This window comes from Mytilus californianus, unplaced genomic scaffold (genome assembly GCF_021869535.1).
Source record: "Mytilus californianus isolate M0D057914Y unplaced genomic scaffold, xbMytCali1.0.p SCAF_2, whole genome shotgun sequence".
NCBI classification, from domain to species: Eukaryota; Metazoa; Mollusca; class Bivalvia; order Mytilida; family Mytilidae; genus Mytilus; species Mytilus californianus.
In genome coordinates this window covers 85,702,983-85,727,870 of record NW_026262668.1, presented here as the reverse complement: position 1 = coordinate 85,727,870, position 24,888 = coordinate 85,702,983, and the positions used below count along the sequence as shown (strand labels likewise).

General features: G+C 33.4%; 1 protein-coding gene across 4 annotated transcripts in view; it reads left to right on the top strand.

Moving 5' to 3' along the window:
• Nucleotides 1-6,062, top strand: part of LOC127730347 (deoxyribonuclease-1-like) — a 29,387-nt gene extending 23,325 nt beyond the window's left edge. For all 4 annotated transcript variants that reach the window (XM_052238722.1, XM_052238719.1, XM_052238720.1 and 1 more), the window contains 3 exons: nucleotides 77-173; nucleotides 4,055-4,106; nucleotides 5,408-6,062. In XM_052238722.1, the coding sequence (XP_052094682.1) occupies nucleotides 77-173; nucleotides 4,055-4,106; nucleotides 5,408-5,838 (580 nt within the window). In that variant the 3' untranslated portion in view covers nucleotides 5,839-6,062. The remainder of the gene's footprint in view (nucleotides 1-76; nucleotides 174-4,054; nucleotides 4,107-5,407) is intronic.
• The last annotated feature ends 18,826 nt before the right edge of the window (nucleotides 6,063-24,888 follow it).

Below are 24,888 nucleotides of genomic sequence, written 5' to 3'. Positions count from 1 at the left end.
GAATAGATTAAACATCACTGTCGTAGAATTACAATAATTTTCAAGCATTATCATCATAGTATACTCTTTATTGCAGGTTTGTTGTGGCAGGTGCTAACTTAAAAAACGCAGTGGTTCCCAACAGTGCTAGAGTTTTTAAATTTGATGATTATTTCAATCTCACACCAGAACAGGTATGCAGATCATTTTCCCTTTTCTCGATTTTAGGTCGGTAAAATCTGTGTATTTTGATATGATAGACAAAACAACGTTTCCATTTTTAACAAATGGGCTACCGTTTATATCGTTCTAAATCCATTTATTCATTACACTGTAATTCCTTTTGGATGGATTAATATACAGTTGCACTAGAACACACCCGCGACATCGCAGGTCCGTGACTGAATTAAAGTGCCTATGCCTTATTTTAGTCTGGATTTTTAGTCTTCGTATTGTCATCTGATAAAGTCATGCTGATTGTAAGGCGCACAGTTTTCTCTGCTTTCAAAATCTTCGTTCTGTTTGAACCCGTCCTGGTTTTCTTACTACAATCATGGAAGTAATATTTAAAAGGAATAACAACGACTAATTAGCATGTATTAACAGCCTGCAGAGCTCTGTACTAAAGTCATATGATTTTATCCAATTATAGTCTCAGCGGCAAGACCCCTTTGGTTACTATCTGTGATACCGCGGTTGTAAAATGGCATCTGGAATTTCTTATCAGTCACGTGATTTTATCGAGTCCGGTAATTATAAAGCACCTGTGTGAAATCCGAGGTTTATTAATAAGAAGGTGGCGCTGTATCATATAAAACCTCTACCTTCAGAAAGAAGTCGTATGATGTAAAAAACTTGAAAAACGGACGAGAATTGTTCAACCTACAACAGTTTAGCTTGGAAAATTGTATTTAATTTAGCATATTTTTGCTTTTTACCGTTTGTTTTAAACTGTTCTAAAAGTATTTTCCGGTTAAAAGCGGATCCCGAGTAAAACAGTTAAATACCGATGAATCGATCAGGTTTCACATGATGTTGAACAAAATAATGTAGACAGATGTAGACATAGAATATTTTACTGTTGAAATGTGCCAAGTTTATCGAGATTTATAAAAATATTTACTTTCAAGTAATTGATTACGTTATTGAAACTGGACAATGAAAATCGGGATCAAAAGTTCGTAAACATGTTAAATTTATATCTATTTTAAAAAAGTGTTTACAATTGAATACTAATATTAATGTAGCACGTTACAGCAAAAAGAAAATCAACCATACAATACGAGCTTGACGCTATCTGTCTAACCGCAAATTTATTTTATATGAATTTGTTTATGTACAAATTAAAGAATAGAAACGTTTAAAATTGTGAATATTTAATTTGCCTGGTATACACGGAAGACTTGGATTATTCGTATTTAATAAAAGGGGGTCGAAACATATTTTTTGTACAATCATCTTCTTAACTTTCAGAAATGTCTTCTTAATTAACTGCATGGTTTTAAGTATTAAAATTGAAAATGATCCACCCTTTTTCTTAAATTCAATATGTGATAACTGTCGGACTAAACTATTAAGATCGAAAAAGACATAAATAGGAAAAATAGACTAAAATCAACATTGAATGACTGACTCTATTCGGTAGCGTACAGCAGCGGAATGTAACGAGTGAACTATTACTTCCATGGTGTAACATAGATATAAAACAACTACTGGAAGAATTCCAGATTCTGCTGTTAGAGGAGGGATTGAAACTACATGTGACCATGGAAGTAATATTGAAAGGAATAACATCGTCGTCACTTCAAAGGTTTCATCTGCGTTACCGCCCATCTTTCGATAACTCGTTAATTGGTTTAATATATGGCATGGTAATTGACTCTCGACATGTGATAGATCAAATCACTGACACTTTTCGGTCATTTTCGTGTTCCCGGAAAATTACGAATAGACCAGTTGTTGTCGTATGTACGTACGAAGTAACCCGAATAGTTCACTCGTTACATTCCGCTGCTGTACGCTACCGAATAGAGTCAGTCATTCAATGTTGATTTTAGTCTATTTTTCCTATTTATGTCTTTTTCGATCTTAATAGTTTAGTCCGACAGTTATCACATATTGAATTTAAGAAAAAGGGTGGATCATTTTCAATTTTAATACTTAAAACCATGCAGTTAATTAAGAAGACATTTCTGAAAGTTAAGAAGATGATTGTACAAAAAATATGTTTCGACCCCCTTTTATTAAATACGAATAATCCAAGTCTTCCGTGTATACCAGGCAAATTAAATATTCACAATTTTAAACGTTTCTATTCTTTAATTTGTACATAAACAAATTCATATAAAATAAATTTGCGGTTAGACAGATAGCGTCAAGCTCGTATTGTATGGTTGATTTTCTTTTTGCTGTAACGTGCTACATTAATATTAGTATTCAATTGTAAACACTTTTTTAAAATAGATATAAATTTAACATGTTTACGAACTTTTGATCCCGATTTTCATTGTCCAGTTTCAATAACGTAATCAATTACTTGAAAGTAAATATTTTTATAAATCTCGATAAACTTGGCACATTTCAACAGTAAAATATTCTATGTCTACATCTGTCTACATTATTTTGTTCAACATCATGTGAAACCTGATCGATTCATCGGTATTTAACTGTTTTACTCGGGATCCGCTTTTAACCGGAAAATACTTTTAGAACAGTTTAAAACAAACGGTAAAAAGCAAAAATATGCTAAATTAAATACAATTTTCCAAGCTAAACTGTTGTAGGTTGAACAATTCTCGTCCGTTTTTCAAGTTTTTTACATCATACGACTTCTTTCTGAAGGTAGAGGTTTTATATGATACAGCGCCACCTTCTTATTAATAAACCTCGGATTTCACACAGGTGCTTTATAATTACCGGACTCGATAAAATCACGTGACTGATAAGAAATTCCAGATGCCATTTTACAACCGCGGTATCACAGATAGTAACCAAAGGGGTCTTGCCGCTGAGACTATAATTGGATAAAATCATATGACTTTAGTACAGAGCTCTGCAGGCTGTTAATACATGCTAATTAGTCGTTGTTATTCCTTTTAAATATTACTTCCATGATGTGACATATAATAATGGTATTGGTATCGGATTCGACTCGGAACTTATTAATTATTGGTTATATTAATTATGTGGAAAACAAATGGCCTGGAATGGAATAATTTTTAAACAACGTTATCATTTAGTAGTATAAATTGGAGTTTTTTTTTCTTCTTATTAGATACGTGTCGTGTCGGACTACCACTAGAAAATGAGAATATATCGGATAAGGACAGAATTTTGCCTTACAACATGCCACCTATGGACCCATCAAAGAGTTGTTGCATGGGTTGTTAACCTGCAGAGAGCATGGCATTCTCTCTACATGATGTATCGGATTTAACGTTCTCATTCTGATCGGACGTTGCTGGGTACATCCCACATAGCCAAACGGACACCCCACTCTATCAAGGGTTTTACTGCCGGTCGGAAGAAGACCTAAGTGACCATATTTTTAATTCCCAGTCACCCTTGAGTGGGTGGGGGAGGCATTAATTTGATAAGGACTTTTTCTTTCGATAACATGCATGAATTTGCAGATGCATCTGAAACTCCCACAATGATACAACCATGCGTGTTATATCACATACTGGTGTAGCATGTATCCCACTGATAAACCGCAAATTAAATCAGCATATAATTAAGATTTATATGACGAAAAACCATAGTCCTATATCGTCTGACGAATTTTTATACAATCGCCCCAAAATGTGTATTGCTATGTCCAGCCGTAAACACTGCTTTCGACGGAACTAAAGTATAAGTCAATCCATCTTTCTGAAATGTTAACACACTAATCTTTGGAACTGAGGAAATGATTGACTTTTATTTTGTCTGTCCTGTCTTTAAACAAGAATAAAAAAAACCGAAGAGAAATAACTTGTATACTTAACAAATAAACACCAATTCGTTTTTTAACGAGTATTGCAATAAGTAATGTTCGAAACATTGATTATTGATATTCTCTTGATATCTTTTTCAGACTGGCGATGTCAGCGACCATTACCCTATTGAAATGCAACTAGCAGGAAAAGGTACAAGTACATTAAATCAAGATAGTCAGACGTCTAGATGATAATGTTTAAAGATACATTTATATTTGATGTGAAATTTTCGAGAATATTATACGATCTAATTCATCCTAGTCAGTCATCGATCACCACGAGAGGCAGTTATTTTAACTCATAGACAACGTAATAATCAAAATAAATCTGGATTTGCTAATGGTGATACAGTTTTTTTATATGCGCTTGTTGGCATGCAGTACAACCAATGTTATTATACTTTGTGTCAAAATGCCAGATTTTGATTGGTTAATACGAAGTAGACAATTTACTCTATCCCATGGTAAATACTCTAGTGCCCTTCACGGAGATGCTTAACCAAGTGTTTGATGTATTATACTGAATTTTCTGTTTTTACTGTCTATTAAATTTTCAAAGTAATAAACTATGATGTCTTGTCCATAACAACCATTCGTATTTAATAAAGCGCACACTTGATCAAGCGTCTCCGTGAAAGGAAATAGAGGATTTACCATGGGATAGAGTAAATTATCTTCTTCGTTAATATTTACCAATCAAAATCTGGCATTTTGACATGAAGTATAATAATATATAAATAACACATACCTGAGAGGGTGATAGAGAAGATTATTACTCCTTGAAAAGACATTGTCAACCTTGGCTTCGCTTGGGAATCGCGGATTCAATCCAGACCGGGTCAAACCAAAAAAATCAAAATAGGTATTTGCTGCTTCTCCGCGCTTAGCACGCGTTATTTAGGAGTAAAGACTGGTTGATACTGAGTCAGGGTAGGATGACACATCTTCCTGTGAACTGTTACCTTGTAAACTAGTCCTAAGCTATCCGGCTCAGAATGTCGGTCTAGTATAAAGCAGAGGTCATTGAAATGTTATCGTCCTGAGTATGCATGTGCTGCTTCCTATTTGTATCCTGCTGCTTATATTAGTTTCTTTTTTATAAGTTCTATTTATTATCAAATATCTATACAAATATGCGAAACACAGTGCATTCACAAAGGTTCACATTAAAAAAATGTATATTTGATATCCCATTACATTTCAGATAAATAGGTACTTGAAGTTTGACGAAGAATTTACAAATTGTTTGACTTTTAAAGCATGTACTAGTAATCAGGTCTTATTCAATTCTTAATTTTGTCGACTGTTTACATAGCGAGTATCTACCTATACTAATATGAGATCGAAAATGTTGCTTCCATGAAATAAACGTATAACTGTTATTTTTTGTCAGTTGTATGTTCTATAAATGTATGTCATTCCTATAAGAAAAAAAACCTGCTATATTTTCAGCAAATATGGAAGTTCTGTCGAAGGTTAAAGACGCAAAGACTGTGGAATCAATGTCTAAAGAGCCCGTCGATGATATTAGAACAATACGTGAATTGTACAAATCTGACATATACGATTCAAGTCATTCGAGATTATATAATGTCCTGGTACTGAAGGAGGGTTACAGTCAATACTTGATAGAAGTAGAGTTAGACCATATTGAAAAAGACCAACTTAAATCGGAAATTGCTAATTTCCAAAACATGTTCCCCAAAATACTTACATCTGAAATGGAGGCTGTTATTGTTGCTTTGATTGATTCTGAATCATTCAAATTAGATTATGTTTACGGTATCAATGATAATAAGCAAACAGCATATTATAAGTTCAAGATATCGTGTTTTGTAAAAACACTAAAATGTACCGCAAGTGTTGAAAAAGAAACAATCTAAAGAATTATCACTTTTTTCTCGTCATCTTTGTGCCAGTGTGTGCAAAATAAACTTGGCTTGTCTCTAAAATAGTTTTGGAAGTTGTAGACATTTTAAAGATCTTCAACAGAGAATCAATGACTTATGCCTTCATGTAAACAATCATTCGAGTTACTGAAAGTTTTATTTTTGATATATTCAACTGACATTTACATCTATAACTAATAAATGCACATAAAAATTGGTATGACTTTTCTTAATAATATTATTATAGCTACTTCAATCTATACCTCTGTGACGGGATATATGCCCCCCCCCCCCCCCCCCCCCCCCCGCGGTATAGTCTATTGTGCTAATGAGGAGTAAAACAACCATCAATCAAACAAAAAAAGTATTGCGATAGACTTCAGCTGCAATTACAAATAAAACAAAATCTAGCAAAGCTAGCAAAGCTAGTAGTATAATAACTAATGGCTGCTGTGTAGTACCAGTACGATCATGTTGCACATTTTATCCCACGACAATGCCGGACATGACTATATGTATAAGGCTTATTGGGCTTGACTCTCAGTCTGTATGTCATATTCCAATATTCCAAACAACTAATACGGCCTTATTTCAACTATAGACAAGTTTCTATGCCTTATGCCAAGCTAAAATCTATCGCGGCCAGGGGCGTAGCTACCCGGAGGCACGGCAGCACGTGCATCCACGTCGTTTTCACAAAAACAAAAACAAAACAAAAAAAGAGAGAGAGAGAGAGGGACAAAGTTAACATAAAGGAATTGGTCTTTCTATGTATGCATTTTCAAAACTACACAAAGAATAAAAGCAAGAGGAATACACATGCAGCGGAATTTTTAATCCTGTAAGACATGTATGTGTACGATAGATACATACAACTGGTGTAAACTTAGAGGAACTTTTTATATTACGGGCATTGTTTAAAAAATACCAGCTACATAGTTGTTGGTACCAAAACCATACCGTATACTCGCTATGAGTGCAAAAAAAAACATAATGCTTTTAGGGTTAACAAAAAATTTGAAAATTATTATTTTCCGCTTCGCCCCAAAGCACCCATCTTACTAGAATGAAGACTCTTCAACTCGTATCGATCCGGGAATAATGACTGTTACCTTGTGAACTAGTTCAATATTGACTAAGTATGTAGGTCTTGACAACACGAATAGTTCATTTTCACATCACGTCAACGTATCTCGTCCTGTGTGCATGTTATATTTGCTACCGGACATTAATAACCATTCAATCAATTAATAGTTTCCGTATACTAGTAAATGAGAAGTTGGAACTGCTGTTATTATAAAAAAAAAAGTACATATTTTCAAGTACATGTTTTACGTTTTTATTTATTTTACAAAAAAAATCTGTTATATAGATTCGATAATTCGAAGTCGTTTCTATATGGGCCGGCTATACGAATGATTGATTGTAAAACCATTTTTACTGGACTATTAGGTCATTCAATTTTAAAAAGAACTGTCTGTCCGAGTAGGACACTAAACTGCTGATTCTTGTTTGAAAGATACACCAAACTTTTATTACACGTATCTTCACTGTTATCATCTAGATATTGCCATACAACTGGTCGAATGCATATGCATTTGTTAATTAGCTGGCTAATTAAAAACGCAGATCATGAAAAAGATCGTGATCAAAGTACCATTTACTCTGAAAAAGTTCATTAATTTAAACTTCGAATATTCCTAACTACGTAAAATTCGAAATTCCCATCTCTCTCTTGTAGAGTATACCCACAAAATTTTTAAACATCTAAATACATATGTTAAGCAAAATATATGAGAATGTGTCCACCAAGTATTTGGTATCCATGATGTTTTGCTAACGGAAACTCCACATATAGTATTGTGTTTATGTTTTTTTTTTTTTTAATCTACTGTGCTCAATACAAATACTAGCATATGGAACAAATCTCCGTGATTTTAAAAGCTTTCACGTACAAAAAACGCAAGCGACAATGTTAAGTCTTCATTCGACTCGAAGTTAAACAAATAGTTGACAAAAAAACCACAACAAAAATGTCCCAAGTTTTATTTCGGTTGTGATTGTTTTGAAACGCTATATATGCGGAGCTTCCGGGGGGCTTTGCCCCCCTGGCCCCCTACCAGGGCTCTGCCCTGGACATCCTGGGGGCCTTAGGCGGCCCACAGACCCCTCGCCCTATAGTTTGAGATTCCACTTCATTAAAAAGGTAGCTACGCCCCTGGCGGCTATAACATTTTAAAAAGACTGTAGAAGACTTACCGAAGATTTGCCATCTGTTCCAGTTCATTAATGGCCAGCAAATAAAAAAAGAAATAGCTGAAGTGGATAAATAAACACAACATTTAACGAACATTTTAGAGAATAGAACACTAAGTTGGCAGTACTCTAGTCCATTTATTATTCATAGTATTGGTTATTGCATTTTCCCAAGCAATAATCAAAGTTGCGTCTTTTTGGTTTACAGTTGACCATAAGTGAGAAGTCAAGATATAGTTTAGTAACAAAACGAGTTGTACACTGAATGTAAAATCAGAAACATGAAATATGAGGGCGACACCATTAAGCCACAGACACGGGCTCAACATTATAATTAATGAATAGAAGACGTACGATTATCATATACCCCCGTCACACTAGACCATCTCTGAAAAAAATGCAAATTTTGACGTTCGTGTAGATCGCCGTAAGGTCGTTGTACGGTCGTGATGAGGTCCGTATGATCGTGATGAGCGTGGACCAACTTTGAACATGTTCAAAACAATCGTGGTGCGGTCGTGGCGAAATCAGGTCGAAGTAGAAGCGTAGTGAGAGCGCAGTAAGGTCGAAGTAAGATCGCAATGGTCGCTGTACCATCGTAGCGAGAGCGTAGCGAAAGCGCGATTCTAGTCGGAGAGACTGCGCTACGATCTCACAGCGACGTTACTACGACCTCACTATGACCATCACGTTATCACCGCGACCCATCCACGCTTTTACTACGACTATACCACGTTTATACCACGCTGTTTAAGACCATAGTACGATTCTAGCACGCTCATGCAGTCCTCATTACGCTCTTCTTACAACCTGACTACGTTCATACTACGACCATTTCGAGTTCTAGTCATGCTCATTGTCATTGTCACATGAAATATATAAAAGCTCTCCATGTTTTGTTTGAAACATCAATTTCAATTGGACCATGGAAACACAAGACCATGTATATGTAGCAATGCTTCTACTATCATTAACACAGATACAAAATCTTAACGACCAGGCCATGATATTGTTATTGAGAGAGCGAAGAAGAATAAGAAGAAATTTTAGACGGCGTAAGTCCTGTTGGGTTCGTCCTTGGTTATCAACTGAAAGGAGACTCCAGTTTGGTCATTATGATCAGTTGACGAACGAGTTACGAACCGAGGATGAACCTTCCTTCTTTAATATTTTGAGAATGCCACCAGAGATGTTCGATGAACTTCTTAACGGAGTTGGTCCAAGAATCAAGAAGACAGATACTCTATTTAGAAGAGCCCTGTCGCCTGGTTAAATACTATTACAGATTAAAAAAAAAGCACTAACTTTCCATTGTTATACAATAAACCTTTTCAGAATCAAAGAAATTGTATGAGTCAAAGAAAACGTCGTGGTATATGTCGTGTTGAAAGATTGGGGGAAAAATCTCAAAAACCACTCAGAAGGGAAACTATGTACATATGTTACTTATAAATCTAATTTTGATTACGAAAAATATCTTAATATTGTTAAAAAATTTGAAGAAAGACAGAGTCTAACAAGATTTCGCATATCTGCTCACCATTTACTTATAGAGAGAGGTAGATATAACAATATTACAAGACACAATAGAGTATGTAAAAGATGTTGTAGTAATAAGGTCGAAGACGAAACACATTTTCTTTTTAACTGTGATAGTCTATCTGACCAAAGAGAAGATATGATAACAATGATAAATAATTGCTGCAAGAATTTAAAAAATCTAGACCTTACCAAAAAAACTGATATGGTTAATGAATAATGAAGATGAGAAATTGTTATCAGAATTGTGCATATTCATTAAGAAATATGAAAAATTTTGATGGGATAAATCTCATTCTTCTAATTGTAATTTGAACTTTATAATTTCCCTACAGTGAGTTCTAAAGCACCGCCCCTTGATGAATCTTGCACAGTAGCAATGTCAACCCCTTGCTGCTGTGCATTAGTCATGAGGAGAATCACTATTAGGGATGATCTCATATCTGTAACTAGTTCTGAAAGCCCCCCCCCCCCCCCCTTGATGACCTCTGCATTGTCGTGATGTAAAGTTCCTCGCTGCTGTGAACTACTACAAAATGAGAAACTATATTTTTGGTTCTAGTATTTCCTGTTAATAAATTTTATATCTATGTTTTTTTTATATAAAACCGACCTCATTACACTTATGCTTCGTACTGTAATAATATCCTTCATTGCTCATATTTTACTTTATTTCTTTGTGTTTTGTGTATTGTGTATTTTCACTAAAAACTTGCATGTTTTAAAATAATCATTGTATTATGATGTTTATGTATCTTGTCCGACAAGGGCCCATAATTGGTAAATAAAATGATGTCTTATGTCTAATGTCTAAGAGCATAAATTTTCCTCTATAGTAAATCAGATAGTATCATAAAACCAACGGAAAGAGTGGTCATAAACTTCTCCCGTTATTAAACTTCACGAAAGGCCACGATACGTTAATTAAACCAAAAAATATTGGCTGGGAGTGTATTCTGAAAGCAGTGATTTATATTTTTTTTATTGCATATTGAATTTCATTTTAAATATTAAGATACTACTTAAAGCTTACTATGCGGTATGGGTTTTGATCATTGTTGAAGGCCGTACGGTGACAAAGAGTTGTTAACTCCTATGTCATTTGATTTCTGGTGGAGACTTGTCACATTGGCAATCACACCGCACCTTCTTATTTTAATATTTATCGAATGTTCTGTTTTTTCCAGCTAAACAAATAATTGAATATCGGTCATGAACGGCATAAGCAACATATAAAACATAACACAGAAATTCACTTTCTAGCTCATCTAGCCCTAATCATCATGTCAGGCATTGTCATTACTGAAAAACATTAAATGTCTTCTAAACTGAGAAACAATTTCCACATTTAATCGAAATCTTTTACTTATGATACTGACAATCCCCCACAAAGTAATATAAATAGAACCATACAAATAGTAAGCAAATACATGTTCTCAGATACCATCTCCCATATAAAAAAATCACATTAAGAAAAAAATGAACCTATTATGTGTTCCTCTCCTAGCTACAAAATGTATCCAAAATCAAAGATGTGGAACATATATATTCTATCATAATCATTTGGTAATTAATGCAATTAGTATCTCTTCCATGCCCGTGTTGAACATAAAAAACTAAATATTACATAAACAACACCCCTTATGCTCATGTTGGTTGTCATTGTGCAACACAGTTAATACATGGAAAACATAAAACATAGAACACCTTCTGTCATATAAAACACTGTCAAACATCCAATCATACTATCCAAACTGATCTGTGTCCACACTTGTTAGACAATAAAAATATGTTTAAACTAAACTACTAACCGTGTATTGAAATAAGCCCCGCCTACTAACCCAATATGGAATATACACGGTCTCCACGCGGTTGCTTTAACCAATCATATTCCTAGAAATGTATAGGAGGTTAGATAAATCAAAATACAGTTATCCTATCAATCATAATAAGTGTGAAGTTCACGAAAAACAACAAATCAATTTTAGGTAGTTGCTGAATCATGAAAATGAGGTCACTGACAATAAACATGAGACAAACGGAAACTTCGTAACACAAGAGATGTGTATGCAAGGTATACAGCGTTCAAACATATTATTTTCGGAAATAGAAGGATTCTACAAATAGTTCAAGGACCGCAGAATGTGCATCCATCGGTCTGGCGAGAGCAAAATACCAATGTGAATTTGAGAAGAAATATGATAATCAAATTCACATACAACCAATTCGGCGGATGTCTGTGTTTTCTTGTTGTTTTTTTTTTATTAAATTCAAAGATGGTTTACGATATTGTTATATTATTTTAACAATTATTAACCTGAACGACGTCACTTACATGTAAAACATTTGTCAATGAACTATAATCACATTTCACAGAGAGATAAAAGAACCATTTATTTTTCCTGTATTAATAAAAGTTTTGACATTGCATTTTCTGGCAGAGATGGGACTATTTAACTAACTTTTACTAAGTTTAAGTATTATATATACTTTTTTGTTGTTTCAATACTAAACATATGTAGATAGTATAGAAAATACACAGCCTTCCACTTGTACTCTTATATTTGACAATTCTGTACTTTTAATATAAAAGGGATTACTGCATACAGTGCTAGCAATGATTTCCCTAATACAAGTTTTTAGATAAAAATATTAGTTAAAACAAGTACATATATGGATCTATTTAAGTACACCTTCATTGGTTTCAATAATTTTTCCGAGTGCGTCCTGTGAGTGAATTTATATGTGTTTATATAAAGATAAGGAGACGAGGTATGATTGCCAATGAGACAACTATACATCTGAGATTAAAGATATTCAGCACAAGTTTATTTTAACTTGCCTACACTACGCAGACCATAGCATACAATGTATGTGTCTCGAGGCATTCTAAAGAAAATGTATGCTCTTAGACATTAACCAACAGAAGAAAGCTTTTGTATATTTTCCAAGGAAAAGGCGACCATACCTGGTAACTTGTGTGTCAAATTCCTTTTCGTGGGAAAATATCATACGCAAACTGTTTTATGAGGAGAGTTAAGAGTCTGCAGAGATATCTCAGAAATGTTTTAATTTTGTAATTACTGATAATGAAATCGTCACTGCCATCTCAAAATTAAAATGGAATAAATCACCTGGGTAATGGACAATATAAAAAATAACATGATTAAATGCAGCCAAAGTATTTTAATTGGTTGCTTCAAAAAAATATTCAACTCTTGTTCGAGTAATAGCACATATCCTGAAAAAAGGGCAGAAGGATATATTACACCCTTACATAAGGCTACTGATATTCTTGATCCAAACAACTATCGTGGTTTGACTATAACTACAGTTCAATAGGGAAATTGTTCAATTCTATTTTAAACTCCCGTCTTGACAAATTTCTAATCGAACACAAAACAATTGATGGCTGCCAAATTGGCTTCACAAAGAAAGCTAAGACCTCTGACCACATGTAGTAATCAAGACAATTATTGACAAATATTGTAACAATCCTAGTGGTAGACTATATACCTGCTTTGTTGACTTCAAAAAGGCCTTTAATACTGTTATTAACACTGGAATCAAGTTGAAACTACTAGATATTGGAGTATAATCTTCATTTTACAACATCATTAAAAACATGTATGAAGTAAGCATGGTAAGCAAATCATGTGTAAATGTAAATGAAAACTTAACAAACTGCTTTTCAACATACCTGGGGGTAAAACAAGGAGACAACTTTAGTCCGAACCTCTTCAAGATCTTTATCAATAATTTGACAAACTATTTAAAGAACTCTGAGGACCCAGTTTCAATAAATAATCAAGATTTACACTGTCTTATGTATGCTATCGATACTGTTTTATTATCGACATCTCCCAACGGCTTGCAAAAAAAAATGGACATTGCAAAACTACTGCAATGATTGGTGCTTGAGTGTGAATACAAACAAAACAGAAGTTCTTATATTTAACAAGGCAGATAGATTGTTTACCAAATATGGTTTTATGTTAAATGGTGTAAAACTAGAATGTGTTGATACATATAATTATTTGGGTATATATTTTTGTGCATCTGGCTCCTTTGCGTCAGCACAGGATGAATTGTATAAAATGGCTACTATAATTTTTGGGGCCCTTTATAGCTTGCTGTTCGGTGTGAGCCAAGGCTCCGTGTTGAAGACCGTACTTTGACCTATAAATGGTTTACTTTTATAAATTTTGACTTGGATGGAGAGTTGTCTCATTGGCACTCATACCACATCTTCTTATATCTACTAAAAACCTATTTTAAGTTGTCTAAAGATTTTTTATCCTTGCATCCTACATTCAAAACAAGCATGCATGTTTTAGATCATACCCTCAAACCTATCCTTTTATACAGTTTATGAGATATGGGGTGCCTTTAACCCAATGTCTGCTAAATTGAGAAATGAGATTGTTTCATTTAACCATATTTACTCTAAATTACCTGCTGAAATACTTCATACTAACTATATAAATTCTGTAAATTTATTCTTGGAGCTCCAAAAAAAAAGTACTAACTTTTTTGTGTTAACCGCAGGCTGAGTTGGGAAGACTGCCGATATATTTTAACACGATTAACGCAATGATTAAATACTATTACAGATTAGAAAAAAAAAGGCACTAACTTTCCATTGTTATACAATACCTTTTCAGAATCAAAGAAATTGTATTAGTCAAAGAAACCGTCGTGGTATATGTCGTATGAGAAATTTTTTTCACTGGTCAATAATTGTCCAACATCCTCAGTCAGGACAACCAATTGACAACAGAAAACTTAAATTGACGTGTTGAAAGATTGGGAAAAAATCTCAAAAACCACTCAGAAGGGAAACTTTGCACATATGTTACTTTTAAATCTAATTTTGTTTGCGAAAAATATCTTAATATTGTTAAAAAATTTGAAGAAAGACAGAGTCTAACAAGATTTCGCATATCTGCTCACCATTTACTTATAGAGAGAGGTAGATATAACAATATTACAAGACACAATAGAGTATGTAAAAGATGTTGTAGTAATAAGGTCGAAGACGAAACACATTTTCTTTTTAACTGTGATAGTCTATCTGACCAACGAGAAGATATGATATCAATGATAAATAATTGCTGCAAGAATTTTAAAAATCTAGACCTTACCAAAAAACTGATATGGTTAATGAATAATGAAGATGAGAAATTGTTATCAGAATTGTGCATATTCATTAAGAAATATGAAAAGTTTTGATGGGATAAATCTCCTTCTTCTAATTGTAATTTGAACTTTATAATTTCCCTACAGTGAGTTCTAAAGCACCGCCCCTTGATGAATTTTGCACAGTAGCAATGTCAACCACTTGCTGCTGTGCATTAGTCATGAGGAGAATCACTATTAGGGATAATCTCATATCTGTAGCTAGTTCTGAAAGACCCCCCCCCTTTTTCCCCTTGATGACCTCTGCATTGTCGTGATGTAAAGTTCCTCGCTGCTGCGAACTACTACAAAATGAGAAACTATATTTCTGGTTCTATTATTTCCTGTTAATAAATTTTATATCTATGTTTTTTTTTATATAAAACCGACCTCATTACACTTATGCTTCGTACTGTAATAATATCCTTCATTGCTCATATTTTTACTTTATTTCTTTGTCTTTTGTGTATTTTCACTTGCATGTTTTAAAATAATCATTGTATTATGATGTTTATATGTATCTTGCCCGACAAGGGCCCATAATTGGTAAATAAAACTATGTCTTATGTCTTATGTCTAAGAGCATAAATTTTCCTCTATAGTAAATCAGATACTAGTAGTATCATAAAACCAACGGAAAGAGTGGTCATAAACTTCTCCCGTTATTAAACTTCATGAAAGGCCACGATACGTTAATTAAACCAAAAATTATTGGCTGGGAGTGTACTCTGAAAGCAGTGATTTGTATTTTTTTTATTGCATATTGAATTTCATTTTAAAGATTAAGATAATACTTAAAGCTTACTATGCGGTATGGGTTTTGATCATTGTCGAAGGCCGTACGGTGACAAAGAGTTGTTAACTCCTATGTCATTTGATTTCTGGTGGAGACTTGTCACTTTGGCAATCACACCGCACCTTCTTATTTTAATATTTATCGGATGTTCTGTTTTTCCAGCTAAACAAATAATTGAATATCGGTCATGAACGGCATAAGCAAACACGATGTGTGAAAATAGTTCTGTTACAGCACACTAGGACAATGACACAGGAATGAAATGAACGTTTTTACGCATATAGAAATGTGCTATTAACATACACAATATTTGTTATATAAAAATAAGGAGATGTGGTATGATTGCCAATGAGACAACTATCCACCAAATAGATAAAGGAAGATGTGGTGTCAGTGCCAATGTAGTGTTTCCCCTATCATGGCACACAAAAAGGGCATGGTAACTTCAATAAAAAGGGCACATAGAGCACACAAAAGATTAACAAAAGGGCACATATATTATGCTAAGAATTAAAGAAAGGGCAATGAATGGTTATATTGCATTGGTTAAGTATGGACTGACAGTTGTTGGTGGAATCAGAGCTCAAGATAGCAATCAATAAAAGTGTAATCTGAGACTACTATAACATATTTTGGGAACATATATATAATTAGTAGGGCTTATGTTTGCTTTATATATCCATTAAAGTTATAACCTCTTTGCTGATCCGTTACGTAAGGAAATTACTCATTTACCTTTAATGATATTTTTTCTCTCTTCTGTGATCGCCGCTAATTACATTGTTTGCAAAAACTTGATCTAAATTGATTGAATAATTAAACCAGTCCTTTTAATTATCATGCTAAGAAAGGCATCCTGATTATATATATATATATAAGTGGAATGTGGTATAAACAACATGATTTGGTTACATCTATCTATACTTAAATATATCTCAACTTATGTACATGGAAACATTTTGATCACATGAATCTTCAAACGATATGGCATCTTTTTTCATTAAAATCACAATAAAAGAACACACATATTTATATATGGAGCAGTTTTATCTAAGATTTGATTCTTCATACTCTTATAAATGATCTAAATACAAAAACTGCTACAATGTGTGTGGTTGAAATGGATACCATTTGCAAGACAATCCATGGGCTTTACCCCAACACTAAAATCATTTTATCACTTCCAACCCCAAGAAATAAATTCACAGAAATACAACAACAAAGGTCAATTGATCATCGCTATGATCAAAGATAAGTTCAGGCTAGATGAATTAATAACTTTCTAGCGACAAAAGCAACATGGCCTACAAAGGCGAGGCAATTCCACGTTTTATCAATGAACATGATGGGTTTCACTTAACCAATAATGGAACTGCTATGCTTGCGTCAAATATAAGAGATTCCATTGACATAGCTTAAGGCTTACCCAAACGCAGCCCACGGAGGCAATACAACGAAAATCGAGGCAGAGGTCATCCTCAAAGAGGTAGAGGAGGCAGGCGTGGCCGTGGACGCTTCGGTTAATTTGACTTTTAAATTTTAGCAAATATAACAAGACATTTATTAGCTGTATATTGCGACACAATTCACATATTTTTTTTATTTTTATTTCATTATTACTTTAATTATTCTTGCTCTCAGCCTATTTTTTACTGTTAAGGCGCTGTATAATATACCAAGACTGTCACATAAGAATATTACTTGGCCATGATACAGTAGAATTATAATATATATGTTTTATTATATACGGTAGAATTTAAAAAAAAATACCTTGACGTACTACAGAGCAAGACTTATAAGTATATTTCTTTGATCATATCAAGTTAGAACTTAGAATAATTAACTCTGATCATATCAAATAAGACTTACGAAAAAAGCTTTAAGCATAATTATAGAGAAAACCTCTTATCTATATAATTATATACATTATATATATACAAATTAATATATAACCAGTTTAAAATATACAATCAGAATACCCCTAGAAGAGATGAGAACAAGCATAAATATATGCAGCTGGAATGTGGGGGGGTTAACTATCTGAGAATTATGATAAGACTAATGATAAGGATCTTATCTCTGAATTTAATAATAGCGATATAGTCCTGTTAACAGAGACTCATATTGGATATGAACATAACATTAAATTTGAATATTTTCACTTCTATAAGTTTTGCAGATAAATATCTAAAAATAACATATACTTTGATGGACTTGGCATCCTTATCCGGAAAAGTATAAAACAGGTATAAAAATGTTAAATAATGGTACATCTGAGTGGTTAAAGTTATGTAAAGAATTTTTCCAGTTTGAAAGAGACATATACTTGTATCTAGTATACTATGCCCCTAAAAGTCGAGTAGATATTATAGAAACAATTGAGAGAGATATAACTGAAAAGTATGGCAAAATTGGGGATATTCTGATTGCTGGTGATTAATTCCAGAACTGGATCTGAAAGAGATTTTATTGGAGATGATGATCCTCATCACATTCCAATCCAAAATAATAACTATAATATTGACTATGTTGAAGAGGAGATAGCCAGTCAAGACCTCATTGTAGATTCAAGAGGTAAAACTTTACTTGAATTTTGTATTAGTAATCAAATTTGTATTTTGAATGGAAGATGTTGTGGTTATAGCCCAGAAAGCAACCTAATGGTTGTAGTGTTGTAGACTATATGTTCTTGTATCTGAGAGATTAATACATAATATGTCATATTTTAATGTATCAGATTTTAAGGCATTTTTTTTTCAGATTGCCACAGTAAAATATGTTTTAAAATCCTTGCAAATTTTAAACAAAATAAAAACAGATCTAATTTTAAAGATTTTCTATTAAGATATATTTGGAAAGCTGAAAGTGTGCTTAAATTTCAGGAATCATTTATACACCCTACAATACAAAATGACATTAAGCAATTTTTGGATGAGGAGATCCATCCAGATGAAACTAGCATAAATAACGCAACAAACAAAATACATAGTATTTTTGAAAAAGTATGTAAAGCTTCTTAATTTAAAAAGAAAGAAAAAGGTTAAAGCTAAAAATAAAAGTTGGTATGATGGTGATCTTTGTAGTTTAAAAAAATTGTTAACGAGACGGCTTGTTTGATGTCAAAATTTCCAAAGGATCCAGTGATGCGTGGTTCATTTTTTAAAATAAATAAAAAATATGCAAACCTGAGGGGAAAAAGAGAAGAGAACTTAAACAAAACATTCTGAATCTGCGTAATGACCAGACAGATAAGTCAGTGTTCGACATTGATAGTGATACTTGATACAAATATTTCTCTAATCTTGGCTCAGTCCCAGACAATTTAAAATCAAGACTACATGAGATAGAAAATAAATTATAGTTATTAAAAGAGGGAAATATAAGTTTTTCACCTCTTGATTTCAAGATTACGAAGGCAGAGCTACAAAAAACTTATTCCAAATTAGATCTGGCAAAAGTCCAGGACTAGATAATGTGAGCAATGAAATGCTGAAAGTCTCTCAAAGTTATATTGACACTTGTTTACTAAAGCTTTATAATGCAGTTTTTGCATCAGGTATTTATCCTGCCAAATTAATGGTCGGAGAGTTTTATATGTCCGATTTCTAAATCAGAGGATCCCAAGAAACCTGAAAATTATAGAGGAATAGCTATAAATAATGGTAAAGGTAAACTTTTATCTTAATACTTTATAAAAGACTTGATAAATTTCTTTAAGACAATAATATTATATATAAGACCCAAATTGGTTTCTCAAAGGGATCACGCACCTCTGATCATATGTTTGTTCTCAAATGCATAATAGAAAAATATCTAAAATCTGCTGATAAAGGGTTGTATGAATGTTTTGTAGACTTTCGCAAAGCATTTGACAAAGTAGCTCATGTTGGTGAAATGTACAAATAACAAATGTATAATGTTAATGGTTATTTTTATAGAATTTTGAAATCAATGTATACAAATGATAGACTGTGTTAGGGTTGATGATAAAATGACAGAGTTTTTCACATCTGAGGTCGGAGTAAGACAGGGCGATGTTCTAAGCCCTAGTCTTTTTAAAATATTTCTAAATGATCTCCCCACCATCATTGATCATAAAACAGATTCAGTCACTTTGGATGGCGAGAAAATTCCTTGCTTTTTATATGCAGATGATCTATTATTATTTTCAGACACTAAAAAGGGTCTTCAACAAAAGCTAGATGTTTTAAATAACTATTGTACTAAATGGCGTATAGAAATTAATTTAAAAAAAGACAAAGGTTATCATTTTAAACAAAACTGGAAGGCTAATAACTGACATGTTTCATATTGGAACCGATACTCTAGAATGTGTCAAACAATATAAGTATTTAGGGCTTATAATTGAAAACACTGGAAAGTTTAATGAAGCCAAAAAACAATTGTTTCAAAAGGGAATGAAAGCAAGTTTCAAATTATATAGAGATATGAAATCTTCAGATCCATCTATTAAAACCCTTTTACATATTTTTGATCATTGCATTCCACCCATTTTATTGTATGGTTGTGAGAATTGGGGAGTCATTAACATTACCCAAAAAAGAAACACTATTTCTCTATTTGGTATTTTCAAAGATTGTTAAATGGAAAAGCTTAACTTAAAATTCTGTAGACACATTCTGGGTGTTACTAAACTCTGTACAAACATAGCGGTCCTTTCAGAAAATGGGAGATACCCATTATATTTAGATTTGTTAGAACAAATATTTTTGTACTGGTATAGACTTGAGCACTTCCAATCTGATCTGTTGAGCAGAGCCTAATATAATGAATATAAATCTAGCAGTAACCAGTCAAATATCTCATGGTATTCTAATATACTATTTTCAGTAAAAAACTGGATATTAACCTATCTATCTTCAAAAAACTCAGTAAAAATAGATTTAAATTGTATTTGAAGAAAAGTCTCCAGAAGAAATTTCTTAAGACATGGCTAGACATAAGAAATAGCTACTCAAAAGATGTAGGAAAACTCAGCACATATTTCAAATTCAAATTTGCTTTCAATTATGAAAGTTACTTAAATATGAAAAATTTTAACAGCAGAAGAACTTTAACAAGATTTAGACTGAGTAACCACAGTTTGAGAATAGAAACTGGGAGACATAAAACATGACCAAGTATTGACTAACTTTACCTAAATACAATCTCAGGAAAACTTGAACTTCTGTCCAGATGTGAAAGGCTCTGTCAACACTGTTCACTTAACTTAGTAGAAAATGAACTGCATTTTGTTTTAGAGTGCCCTCTATATAGCTCACCAAGATTAGAATTCTTACAAAATTTATTTCAAAAGTTTCCAAATCTGAGAATCATAAATTTGGAAAATCTTTTTATCTGGATCATGACAAATGAAGATTTAGATTTTAATACAGTTTTTAGTGTGTACCTAAATAAAATTTACCTTAATTAGACAGGAAAAAAGAGCAAAAGTTAAAATAAACAAATGGAGTTATTCCTCTTTGTACTAGATATAATAAGATCAGATATATTTTATTACCAATTAAGGGACCACAAGGGGCATATAGAGAATACATGCATAAGGAAGATGAACATTGATCAGCATAGATACATGTACATAGAATTTAAATACACAATTACAATACAATAAGACTTTAAAAAAGCCCTTGTTCTATAGTATATGATATATTTATATGAGAAATAAATACATCTAACTCATATTGACTTGAATAAATTTCCAACAGCATAAGGACCTGATTGTCTTCACAGCTTGATAAATATATGAATTTTCGCTGATTATCCAGCAAAGGAAAGTTTGGAATTTTATGGCAAACAAAGTCAAAGAGAGCATCTCTATCAGAGTTAAATTTTACACATGAAGTTTAAAAAAATGGATTTCCAACACAGCCAGAGGAGCATTTTTTTAAAATTCTTTCATTTCGTAGAATATTTGAAAAATGGCCAAAATCAATTTGAAGCTTATGAGCAGATATATGTAATTTACAAATAGCTCTTCTAAAATCAACGTTCTTAACCAAAGAGAGATAATTTTCATAGTCCAAATTTTTTGTTTAATTGCAAATAATTGAACAATTTTCCATCAGAAGCATTTTTTGGCTAACATACTAGTTGTTAATATATTTAATGTGAATTAATTTGTTAGATATATTCAAAAATTTATATTGTCCAAAATGTTTTACTTCTTGTTTGATTTCAAAAACTTCTAATGTACTAGCACTCCAATCATGTATATATTTTTATAATCATGTTTTCATATTTGTCTTTAATCATTTTTAATTATCAATAATCAGTATGTATGTTAGATTGCATGTGTTGCTTGTGTGGATATTGTATGAACTTTGTGATTTGTGTTGATTTATATGATCTATGTGGGCCCTTTAATCAAGTTAGGAATAACGACATTTGATTTGATTTGATTTGATTAGATGCAAGCAGCCGATCTAGACGTAGATGGGAGCAGTAAGCTTGGCATTTCATTCAGACTGGTTAGTCTTCTTCTTCTTCTTTCGGTTTTCAGTAGCTGTTCTCTGAAAGTGTCGACTGTGGTTACAGCGACTGTGTGGACTGGTAGTAAATTCCACTGAGTAATGGTGTACGGAAAAATGAAAATTTATATGTATCTTTTTTGGTAGAAATGTGTCTGAAAGTGAAACTATGGTTTTTCCGGGTTCTACTGTCTGATGGTATGAGAATAGCAGATGGGATTGCTACTATTTGATGTACTATTTTGTAGAACATTATCAATCTTGTGCGTAGTCTTCTTTCTTGTAGCGTGGGCCAGTTTAGTGAGTTTATCATGTCTGTAGGACTACTGATGTTATGGTACATGTTACAGACATATCTGGCAGCTCGTCTTCGGACCATCTCAATTTTAGAGGTTTGTTCAGCTGTGTGAGGGTCCCATACTGAACATGAATATTCAAGCTTAGGACGAACTAGTGCCAGATATGCCTGGGTTTTGATGTTCTGACATGATGTTTTTAAATTTCTTTTAAAGAAGCCCAAAGATTTGTTTCCATTAGCTATGATGTTGTCTGTATGTTTTGACCATTTTAAGTTTGCTTGTAGTGTAATGCCCAGAGTTTAGCAGAAGAGACTAGTTCAAGTTTGTGATTGTGAAGGATATAGTCATGTTTAAACTGTTTTTTCTTTTGTGATACTGTGAGGACTGTGCATTTGTCTGGATGGAAAACCATCAACCAGTCTTGTTCCCACCTAGCAGCTGCATCTAAATCTAACTGGAGTTCATCACAGTTACTTTGAAATTTGATGGTTTTGTAGATGATACTGTCATCGGCAAACAGTCTGAGCTTACTGGATTGTAAGTATTCTGGTAGGTCGTTGATGTATACCAAGAATAATACTGGGCCCAGAACTGTGCCTTGAGGGACACCTGAGGTGACTGCAGCCAGGTCAGATGACTCTCCATCCAGGACAACTGTTTGTGTTCTGTCATTTAAGAAGGCAGAGACCCAGTTTAGTGTTTCATTTTGAATACCATAGTAGTTCAGTTTATAGAGAAGTCTTTTATGAGGGACTTTGTCAAATGCTTTGGCAAAGTCCATTATAATTAAGTCTGTTTGTGTGTTGTTGTTGTTATTTGCTGCAAGCTCTTGGATGAATGAAATGAGTTGGGTTTCACATGATCGTGACTGACGGAAGCCATGCTGGAGGTCATACAGTATATTGTTCTTTTCAAGGTGGTTGATGATGTGTTTGGTGATGATATGCTCCATAAGTTTACAGGAAATACATGTCAATGATATTGGGCGGTAATTTTCTGGCTTGTATTTTTCCCCTTTTTTAAATACTGGTGCCACATTGGCATGTTTCCAGTCTGTTGGTGTTATGCCAGTTTCAAGTGATGTTTTGAAGATTAGTGTAAGAATTGGAGCTGTTTGATCTTTGAGTTCTTTTAATATTCTGCCACTGATGTTATCTGAGCGAGTTGCCTTATGTGGGTTTATGTTGAGTAGAAGTTTCTTGACACCTGGTAGTGATATTTCTAGTGGTGTTATTGTGGGGTGTGAGCTAGGACCTTTGTCTGGAATGCTGTTATTTGATTCGGTTGTAAACACTGATTGGAACTGTGTGTTGAGGATGTCTGCCTTTTGCTTTGTGTCTGCTATTAACTGTCCTTCTTTTTTCAGAGGAGCTACACCGGTGTTATCTGTGCGCAGTGATTTTATAAAGGAAAACAGTTTTTTAGGTTTTGACTGATTGTTACATGGTTGGTCCGGTTCATTTATGGGTAGATCCAATATCATTTTTTCAATATAACCCCAATATGCTTCCCTCTGTTCTTTTTGTACTTGTTGTTTCAGATGTTTGTACTTGTCTGCATACTTGATGTTTTGTTTCATTTTATAATATAGTTTATTTTTCATTTTCCTGAGGTTGTTATGAATCCAAGGTAGTCTGTTTTTGTATGTTAAGAACTTGTGTGGGATGTTGTTTTCCACTGATTGTGTAAGATTTGTTTTAAATGTGTTCCAAATATCATTTACATTTGTTTTATCCTCTAGGTTTTGTAGATCATTGTATGTTTTTTCTAGATCTGACTTGATGTTACTCCAGTTGGCTTCGTTATATTTTAATATTTTTTTAGGCTTTTCTCTCACCCTGCGTAACCAGATGTCAGATTCTACATAGACAATGTCGTGGTCACTAAGGCCTATTGGTGGTAGTGTACTGACCTTGTTAATGTTAGATGGATTATTGACGAGTACTAAGACTAAGATTCTTTCTTTTCGTGTTGGTATGTTAACTATTTGGTGTAAATTATGATCATATAGTAGTTCTAAAAGTGAATTATGCTGTTTTTGATCTGGTTTCCCTGGCATTACCTCAGGGACAGACCAGTCAATGTGACCTAGATTGAAATCGCCACCTACTAATATGTTACTGTTTGAAGTTTGATTTATTCTACTTAATGATAAGTCTAATTGTTTTATGTGGAGTTCCCATCATCTGAAGGTGGTCTATAATAACTTCCAACAAGAAGGTTTTTTGCACCCGATATGTTTATTTGTGCCCAAATGATTTCACAGTCAGTTTTTAGTTCTTGGATTGCTGTGCTGCCGATGATAAATTCTTTGGTGACTGCAAGTAATACCCCTCCATAGCTTTGGTTGTTTTTACTTGGTGGTCTATCAGTTCTATAGATGTTATAAAGATCTGTTGGGAAGTATTCGAACGAGGATGAGTTTTTGTCAATCTAATATCTGACCTCGGGGGGGGGGGGGGGGGGGGCACTTCCTATATACAAGGTG